The following is a 10388-nucleotide window of genomic DNA, read 5'->3' as shown; positions in this document are numbered from 1 at the left end:
AAATGCATTATATTAGAGAAAACAGCAAAAATGTGTATTTCAGGCAAAATTGCATGCAAACACGTATATTAGGAGAAATTTGCTGGTTAATTTTCCTAAGGACTTAGGAAAAAAGTGGAAGCTGATGAGAAAATGTGGAGAACTGTACTTAAGACTGGAACAATGGACAAACAGAACAAAACTAGAATTGACAGAGTCATCCATCCCTATTTGTGATAAACGAACATATTCTGGGTTCTGTTTCCACAGACAGACTCAGCATAGCTTTATAATGCAGCAAGAGCAAGGGAAACACTCCCCTTTACCTCCTTAATTGCCTGCTGTCAACAGGTTATCAGGTGTTAAGGAAATCTAATTTCCACTAGGGTGCTCTTCGGTTAGGCACCCTTATTTATGAGCGAGTCTGCTTGAGAAATCAATGTTTGCAATGTCTCTGCGATTTCCTGCAGTGAGAAGATAAATTCTCCATCGGGAAAGGGGTGCTTTCCTTTGCCTGACAACCCTGGCCAGAGAGCAGCAGCTGGGAGGGCAGGCAGATGTGTGTTTGATGGGAGATTTCCCCAGAGAGTCCTGTACCCATAAAAGAGACTGGGTGGAGTCTGCCATCTGCAGCCAAAGTGAAGCGAGCATGGGGGCCAGCAGACAGCTGGTGGGGCTGGAGAAAAGCAGTTCCCTTTTCAGCCCTGGCTCTACCTGAAATTGCCATATCCTGGAAGGCAAAATGCAAACAGAAATGCCCTGACTTATAGGCTAGCACTCTGCATTCTCGCTGGAAAAGTCAGGTCGTTCCTTGGGAGTCTTCCCTCTGGGAACGTGGGCACTGTCTCCCCGGCCTTTGGGATGGACTTCTGCTGTGGATGAGTTGAGGCCCATCCTGTCTGACTTCAGATGGAATCCAGGGCTGTGTCTCTTTGGTTATCTAGGCTCAGACTGCATGGTCCTTCTCTTGCCTGCTACCTGCAAGCATTTGTCACCTGCCCTCTCTGCTATCTGGAAAATCAGGTCTCCCTAGATCCTATGTCTCTACCCTTGAGGCTTTTCTATTAGGTGCAAGTGGGGGAGAAAAGAACAAGACAGACCTCTGGTAATTTCTGCTTTCAAAGCAGTGCTTTGTTTAAGAGCCTCAAGATCCCACTCAGTTCCCCTCCTTTTGCATTCCAGGAGTGTTTCTTACCCAGGCCTTTGCCTATCTCCTTGCTCTATGTTGCTCTCCTTTGGGGGAAAGTACACAGATTAGAACAGGATTTGCACTGCAGCCACTGAAGCAGGGAGGGAGATTTTGAATCTTGCCCGTTTCCTTACTGTGGGATCAAATGCAGGCAGCCATGCGCCGACAACTCATCCGGGACATCTCTGGAGTTGTCCTCTTTCTTGTGAGCATGGTGCTCCTCTCCATGAGGCATTATGGTGTCCAGGAAGCAGACGACTACCAAAGACTCGCAGAAGGGATATCTGGTAGTTGGGCACAGTGGGGGATGACTCTGGTGGTTGCGACAGACCAGAGGAGAAGCAGGAAGACTGAGCATGGCAAGCAAATCAAGGGCCATGGTGTTGTGCCTGGGGAAGGCCTGTTGCTTGAAGAGCTTTTCATTGCTGTAAAGACAACCCAGAAGTTCCACCAGTCCAGGATGGGATTACTGCTGGACACTTGGATTTCCCAGGTCAAAGAACAGGTTGGTGCGAGGGTGAGAGGGAGGACTGAATGGACTGTTGAAAGAAGAGTGCCGGAAGGAATCTAATGCTTCCTGTGAAGTAAAGATTAAAAGATGCCTTCACTGAGAAAGATTCTGCATGGAGGGTTTTTTCCCCCTGGGATGCACTCATTGAATAATTTATATTGGATGGTATTCAGTGCTTAACCTACTCAGAGCAGACCCACTGAAGTTAACAGACATGACCAACTTCGGTTCATAAATTTCAGTGGTTCGGCTCTGAGTAGGATTTAGTGGGATACAAGCCATAGTTACTACATTTCTACCCTACCTTTCCCCCAAGAAGCTCCAAGGGTGGCTTATGGAACCCCCCATTTTGTCATCATGACACCTTTGTGAGATAGCTTAAGCTTCATGGTATACCCCAGAGCTGAGAGCGATGAAACAATATAGGAGATGGCTTGAGTGCAGATGGAGATGAACTCCTAGTGGATGCAATTACACACTGGTAAGTGCCTATGGTAAGCTGTATTTAGGGGCAGTGAGAGCAGCAAACAAAACCACAATATTTTGCTGCCACTATCAAATCATCAATCTGCCACCCAGCAGAGCTCTTCAGAATTGTCCAGGGGCTATTACACACTGGCCCTAAGGACATGGTAGAACCATCTGAGGCCTGCTGTAATGAATTTGCTAGGCACTTCAGGATAAAATCTCTAGCATCACCAGCCAGGACTTAGACTCCAGTGTTATAGCAGGTGAATCAAGCAAGGTATCCAGAGCACAGCCTTGTCCCGATTTCTTGGATGAGTTTCAGGTGGTACAGCTTGAGGATGTTGACAAGGTGCTTGGACAGGTTCGTGCAACCACTTCTGTACTGGATCCTTGCCCTTCTTGGGTAATAAAAGCTAGCAAGGTTGGAACAGCTGGCTGGGCCAGGGAAGTGATTAATGCCTCTCTGCGAGAGGGGGTGGTCCCTGGCTGCCTGAAAGAGGCAGTAGTGAGACCACTCCTAAAGAGACCCTCCCTGGACCCAGAAAATCTTAATAACTATAGGCTGGTATCAAATGTTCCATTCCTGGGCAAGGTCCTTGAACGAGTGGTGGCAGGCCAGTTCCAGGCACTCTTGGATGAGACCGATTATCTGGATCCATTTCAGTCGGGTTTCAGGCCTGGTTTTGGCATGGAAAGAGCCTTGGTAGCCCTGTATGATGACCTCTGTTGGGAGAGAGACACGGGGAGTGTGACTCTGTTGATTCTCCTTGATCTCTCGGTGGCTTTCAATACCATCGACCATGGTATCCTTCTGGGAAGACTGGCTGAGTTGGGAGTGGGAGGGACTGCATGGCGGTGGTTCTGCTCCTACTTGTTGGGTCAGCTCTAGAAGGTGGTGCTTGGGGAACATTGCTCAGCACCCTGGACTCTCCAGTATGGGTTTCCACAGGGGTCAGCTCTGTCCCCCATGCTGTTCAACATCTACATGAAACAGTTGGGTGTCGTCATCCAGAGCTGATGACATGCAGCTCTATTTCTCCTTTTCATCTTCTTCAGGTGAGGCTGTCAATGTGCTGAACCAGTGCCTGGCTGAGACAATGGACTGGATGAGGGCTAATAAACAGGCTCAGTCCAGACAAGACTGAGATGCTACTAGTGGGTGGTTCTTCTGACCGGATGGTGGATGTCCAACCTGTCCTGGATGGGGTTGCACTCCCCCTGAAGTAGCAGGTTCGTAGCTTAGGGGTTCTCCTAGAACAGCATTTCCCAACTAGTGGGCCACCAGATGTTGTTGGACCACAACTCCCATCAGCCTCAGCCAGCATTGCCAATGGTCAGGAAAAATGGGAATTGTGGTCCAACAACATCTGGTGGCCCACTAGTTGGGAAACGCTGTCCTAGAACCATCTCTGTCACTTGAGGCTCAGGTAGCCTCGGTGGCATGGAGTGCCTTCTACCAACTTTGATGGGTGGCCCAGCTATGCCCCTATCTGGACAGGGATGACCTGGCTTCAGTTGTCCATGGTTTGGTAACCTCCAAGTTAGATTACTGCAATGCGCTCTGCATGGGGCTGCCCTTGAAGACGGTTTGGAAACTGCAGCTTGTGCAAAATGCAGCAGCCAGATTGGTAAAAGGAACCAGACGGTTCGAACATATAAAACCAATTCTGGCCTGCTTGTATTGGCTGCCTGTATGTTTCCCAGCTCGATTCAAGGTGCTGGTTTTAACCTATAAAGCCTTACATGGCTTAGGATCACAATACCTGATGGAACTCTCTCCTGACATGAACCCACCCGTACACTACGCTCAGCATCAAAGGCCCTCCTCCAGGTGCCTACTCAGAGGGAAGCTGGGAGTATGGCAACAAGGGAGAGGGCCTTCTCAGTGGGGCCCCCCAAATTATGGAATGATCTCCCTGATGAGATGCACCTGGCGCCAACCCTGTTATCTTTTCGGCACCAGGTCAAGACTTTCCTATTCTCCCAGGCATTTTAGCATGCATTTTAAATTGCTTTTTAAAAATGTGTTTTTAAATTTGTATATTTGTTTTTAATGTTTTTAATTGTTGTAAACCGCCCAGAGAGCTTCAGCTATGGTGTGGTATACAAATGCAATCAATCAATCAATCAATCAATAAGCAAGCTGTGAGATGGCGGATGGCCCAGTGAACTTTGCAACATAGGAAGCTTCCTTATACTGAATCAGATCATTGGCCCATCTAGCTTGGTACTGTCTATACTGAATGGCCATGCCACTCTCCCAGTACTACTTGGAGATATTGGGGATTGAACCTGGGACCTTCTACATGCAAGGCAGGTGCTCTATCGCTGAGCTACAACCCTTCCCTTTAAAATTGCATGAGAATCATAAAATCATGGAAGAGGGCCTTGTAAGCTATCTTGTTCAACCCTCTGATCAATGCAGGAAATCCAGAGCTAGAGCATGCCCAACAGATAGCTTGAAGACCTCCAGTGAGGGAGAGCTCAACACCCCTCTAAGTAATTGTTTTCATTGTCAAACTGCTTTTCCCATCAAGTTTTCCCCACATTTTTCCTAACGTTCATTCAAAACCCACCAAATTTGAAGCTGGGCCTCCCAGGTCCAACTTGTTAACCACTCCACCACATTGGCTCACCTCACTGTGGACCCACAAACTGTATGCCACCTATGTGCCTCTCATGTAGTTCCTGTTCTTATTCACATAGCGCAGAGTGCCTGGGAATCTTGGGCTGAGCATAGTTGCCATGGGCTGAACATAGGAAGATGCAAATGTTGGGCACTTATGCCACTTGGTACCTCAGTTGGATCAACAGGGATGCTCTAAGGAGTAGCTTTGGACAGGGCAACAGACAGGAGAATTGCCCCCGCCTAGTCTATTTTTCCCCTAAAACATGCCAAATTTTTGGTTGTCCTGCATTGCAGGAATGAGCCTTTCGACAATTCAGAATTTGATCCATTTGAGGTCTTTGACATACTCTAGAGTACAAAACAACAACAACTAAAGAAACCCAGCTCATCTATCAGGAAGTGAAATTCATGAGATTCCTTAAGCTGAAAGTTTAAGGGAAGAAACCCTACAGAATCATATGATTCTCAGACACACTCACACACATGCCTAAATGCACCCTGCACAGAACCAAATTGTGCCTTAAACCAGGAATGGTCACTTGGCAGCCTCAGGGCTGGAAACCTCAGCTAAAGCAATTCCATCTAGCCCCAGACCCTGGTCTTCCCTACTTTTAACCAAGACATAGTAAAAAAAAAAAAGTGTCTGTAGCTTCACTTACAAGAAAAGGAATGTGATTTTCATAGGAAGCTGTCTTATACCTGATTCTAGTCCTTCCATTGTTCATTATGGTGATGGTGATCTGTCTCATCCATCATTATATTCCACCCAAGAAAAACAACATCAGTCTGTCTCTCAGAGAACTTCAAAACAAGTTGAGGGAGCCAGTCACATAGCTCTGGAGGAGACTGATAATGGGGGTGAGAGGGATGCAAAGTAGAGCATGATGATGTGTGTCCTTCACTCCACCTCTAGCTTTTTCTGTTGATGGATCTGTAGGGCATGCCTGAAGATGATGTGCCCTGTTCTATAGGGCTGTGCAGTGGATGCAGCTACATCCCAAACCAAATCATGACAATTTGGGTTGACTCAGGATTTTATTGGATCAGGTTGAGGCAGCCCTGGATTGGGGCCACCCAGCATAATAAGGGTGGTGGTGGTCTGGCAGCGAGGGGGGGAAGGAGACGTATTGGTGGCTGGTGGCTCCCTGTCAGTGGGGCAGTGGAATCCACTTTAGGTTTTAGTCCAAACTTTCAAAAAGCTGACACTTTCAGCACCTTGGAAGCGCCTTGACAGTTCAGACTAAAACCTGGAGCAGATTCTACTTCCCCACTGACATGGAGCCATCACCTACCACTGGACACATAGGCAGCCTGTGTGCATCTCATTCTCCCACCCCTCAACTGCATGTTTAATTAAGTTTTTAAATCCTAACTAACCACTGTATATGGCCCCCAAATCAGTTTGGGACCTGGATGCAGGTTGCGTTGGTCCCCAATCATCCTGGATTGGATCAGAGCTGTTTTGAAGTGCTGGATTGGGCCCTGAATCAGATAAGGGAGCCCAAGCACTGCCCTACTGTTATATAGTACGATCTGTCATAGATACTTCAGTCCAAAGTTATCTTAAAGCAGAGTACTTGTCTCCAGGATTGAGTGAAGAGCAATCAGTTGGGGATGTGAGGTATGTGTGACCAAGATAGGTTAGGTTAGATGTACAAATCTTATCTGCCCGTCTGTAAATGTGTGTGTGTGGAGCAGTGACTCCAGATAGTTAAGATCAGAGGCACACTAGCCTTCCAAAACACTTGTCCTTTATGGGCCTCTCCGCACATTAAGTGTGAACTTAAGTATGAATGGGCAAAACATATTTGTTCCATACCGTTTATACCTGTGAGGGAAATGGAACTGGCAGAATGTGGGGCAGACCCAGGAGTGCCTTGAGTAATGTGTGAAATAGACCTATGAATTCATACATTTACACACACCCAAACCCCAAAATTTGAGGGGGGAAATAGTCTTGAACACTTGTGAGATGTATGTAGACAGTTTTATCAGGACATCAGTGCTGAATGCTTTTTTAGAGGCGGACAGCCCTGATTGACATATAATTGAGAAATCCACATCTCCAGTCAATGACTGAATGAACAAATGCACCATATTCTCTAAACCCTGTTATATTCTCGGCAAATGGGCATTTTTCTCTTTCATATTTTTGTTCATGGTGCTTGGTCCCCTGGTTCCTTTTCTTTATCATTGCCTCTCAGCTCCCTCTTCCTGCTAGAAGCAAGAGGCCCACAATAAAATCCAGGCTGGATATGTACAAAGGTCTCAGCACAGCCAGGCCCAGGGGAAGCCCACGTGCCTTGGCGACTGTCGGAATGACTTTGCCCATATTTCAATACATAATGCAAGTACACTGCTTAACCAGCCTGCAGGCAGCTGGTGGGAAGATTGTTTAAGGCGTGTGTCTCTCCCTTTCAGTCCCCTTGGCTTCTTGAAAGCCCATTTTCCGCTTGAGAGGAGGTGTTCTTTGCTGGACGTGATCCCCACGCTGCCCTTGGGATGGGAGAACATGACACAGAATGTTGTCAAGAGGCTGGGAGGGACTGAGGGAAGAGGGCTGGGAAACAGCAGAGTGCTTATAGGTCTTTTACACACAAACAGATGTTCTTTTCTGAACTCAACTTTTCTTTCACCACAAAGCTTTTGTTTACTGTGCTTGTTGGATATCTTGCAAACATCGAGGCAGGATTCTCCGGACAAACCTGAATCTATTTAATGGCCACCCCTTGGGCTCATGAGTTAATTAGGGATACTAGATCAGGCCATGTTCTTCAGCCCCAGGCTGCTGATAGGAAGCTCAATGAGAGCTGGGAAAGCATAATGAAATGTATATATTATTCTACAACAGTGGTTCATATCTATATCAGATCTGGTGTCAGCACCTGACAGCCTTGGGCAGTTGTCAGGACTCCAGCGGCTTGCCAGGGCCACTGGTGCTATAGGGTGGCCACTTACACATTGCCCTAAAAGAGGAAACGTACCTCTTCCTCCCCCAAAAGGTCAAAAGATAACTTATATTTGAAAGAAATGCATATGCAAATATGTATGCATAGATGAAAATGTTGCTGTTATGTGCCTTCAAGTCAATTACAACTTATGGCGACCCTATGAATCAGTGACCTCCAAAAGTATCTGTTGTAAACCACCCTGTTCAGATTTTTTTGTAAGTTCAGGTCTGTGGCTTTCTTTATGGAATCAATCCATCTCTTGTTTGATTCCTGTATTGACCATTTGGTGATGTCCACATGTACAGTCATCTTTTCAGTTGCTCAAAAAGAAACAAATTATTGGCTTCACAGAATTCAGTAAGTCTTTCTCCTGCTTCATTTCTATATCCTAAGCCCCATTTCCCCACAATTCCTAGTTCTTCTCTGTTCCCTCCTTTTGCATTCCGGTCTCCCATGATTATCAGCACATCTTGTTTTGGTGTGTGATCAATTTCCTCTTGTACTTCTGGTAAAATCTCTCCAATTCCTCTTCTTCTGCTTTTGCCATTGGAGCATAGACTTGGATGATGGTTATGTTGATAGGTTTCCCGTTTAATCTTATTGATATCACTCGCTCAGACCTTGCGTTGTAGCTCCTAATTGCTTTTGCTACATCACTTCTCACTATTAAAGCCACCCTGTTTCTTCTTAATTTCTCATTTCCTGCATAAAATATTTTGCAGTTACCTGATTGAAAATGTCCCATTCCTGTCCATTTTAATTCACTCACGCCAAGTATTGTAATGTTGATATGTTTCATTTCTTGCTTGACAATTTCTAACTTTCCCTAGTTCGTGCTTCTCACATTCCACGTTCCTATTGTGTTCATTGTACAACTCTGGACTCTCCTGTTGCATCTGTGTGCATCAGCCTCTGGGCTTCCTTTCGGCTTTGACCCAGTGGCGTCATTAGTCACAGCGCTACTCGTCCATTGTCCTTCCCCAGTAGCTTGGTGAGTGCCTTCTGACCTGGGGGTCTCATCTTCCAGCACTATCTCGTGTTGCATTTTGGATACTATGTTCATAGGGTGTTCGTGGTAAGAGGTATTCAGAGGTGGTTTACCATTCCCTTCCTCTGAGTTTGGATGCATCTTAGTCTGGTGTCTCAGCTTTGACCATTTTGCCTTGGGTGCCTCTGCTAGAAGCCTAGCCTCATAGCCTAGACTCCTGACGGCATTGCTCTCAGCTTCTTCCTCCCAAACCCCCTCACCACATTAAGGTTTTCATCCTAGAAGGGGAGATGAAAATTTAGAAATATTGTAATTTAAATATAAAACACATCTTAACAGAGTGCAAAATACTGTGGCTCAATCTGCTGTCCAAGTGAAGGGCTATAGCTCAGTGGTAGAGCATCTGCCTTGCATGCAGAAGGTCCCAGGTTCAATCTCCAGCATCTCCAGGTAGGACTGGGAAATATTCCTGCCTGAAATCCTGGAATGCTGCTGCCAGTCCATGTAGACAATACTGAGTTAGATGGACCAGTGGTCTCACTTGGTACAAGGCAGCTTTCTATGATCCTGGGTGCTAACCATTGGCAGGGCACTCACAGACCTGTGCTTTGTCTTCTGATGGTACTTTACCTTTAAAGCAGACTTGAATCAGAGCCCTTCAAACAGGAGACTCCTTCAAACAGAGAATTGTCCTCTGACAGCCCTTGACATAGATGTGTGCCTTGGCCACTGTGCCAAATGTAGTCCTGCTCTGGGGCATTGTATGAAATTGAAAATGGCTGTCCACAACTACTGCATGATAAACCTGCCACTGGGGGCCCATTAATGCAGTAGAGGGTGCCCAAGAGGGCACTTGAGCCCTTTCATACCTGAATCTAGCCATGATCTATCTATGCTATATTTTACAAACAGTTTCAAATCTTCCCAGTTGGCAAGGTACCCGGCTCAACACTAGCTGGGTGGAGGGTGGATGCCATTTTAGGGATCTGCTCCACAGAATGATTGACACTCAAAACCACAATATGCAGGGTTGTTTGCCAGAACACAGAACAGTTAGAAGCCAGTTTCAAATCCATTTGAATTCTGCAATGCAGGACAAACAAGCTGCCAAGGACAAGATATATTTTTTTAATCAGCTAATCTGTTAACCTGTAAAGAGGACAGTATAATAATCATTTATTGCCGGCCTTAGGCCATCGCAACATACATACATACAAAATCGAGAATTAAAATATTAAGAAAAAGAAGAACATCTATTATGGTACACAGATATAAAATTTGTATTTGTTACAGAGATATAACAATAAACTTTTAGAATAAAAGCCTATCGGTCATAGACAGGCCATAATTAAAATGCTTAAAATTCTAGGATGGCTGTGTATTTAAATATTTAGCCCTCAGTTTTTGTGCTGCGATGGCATAATGTGCCACATAGTATGAAATCCGATAATCATTATCTGCTAAGAGAAAAGTAATAAGCTGCTCATCATTACCGGGGCCTGAGCGATTTATCAATATGTCCAGGAACTTAGTTCTAGGATGCATATATATCGGGCATTCAAATAGATAGTGTGGGAGATCTTCCACTTTTCCAGTTCGACAAATGCAGAGACGCTGTTCATACAGGGACTGTTGATAACGTCCGGTTAGCATAGCGTTTGGCATTGTTTGAA

General features: G+C 45.8%; 1 protein-coding gene across 1 annotated transcript in view; it reads left to right on the top strand.

Annotated features, from left to right (window-relative positions):
• The first annotated feature begins 1308 nt into the window (after window positions 1-1308).
• MFNG (MFNG O-fucosylpeptide 3-beta-N-acetylglucosaminyltransferase) overlaps window positions 1309-10388 on the top strand; it is a 51440-nt gene continuing 42360 nt past the window's right edge. Inside the window, exon 1 of the mRNA XM_061582714.1 lies at window positions 1309-1673. Coding sequence (XP_061438698.1) covers window positions 1314-1673 — 360 coding nt within the window. The 5' untranslated portion in view covers window positions 1309-1313. The remainder of the gene's footprint in view (window positions 1674-10388) is intronic.

The sequence above is a fragment of the Rhineura floridana genome, chromosome 8, assembly GCF_030035675.1.
Source record: "Rhineura floridana isolate rRhiFlo1 chromosome 8, rRhiFlo1.hap2, whole genome shotgun sequence".
NCBI lineage: Eukaryota > Metazoa > Chordata > Lepidosauria > Squamata > Rhineuridae > Rhineura > Rhineura floridana.
Note: the sequence above shows the minus strand (reverse complement) of the source record. Positions and strands in the feature narration are given on the sequence as shown.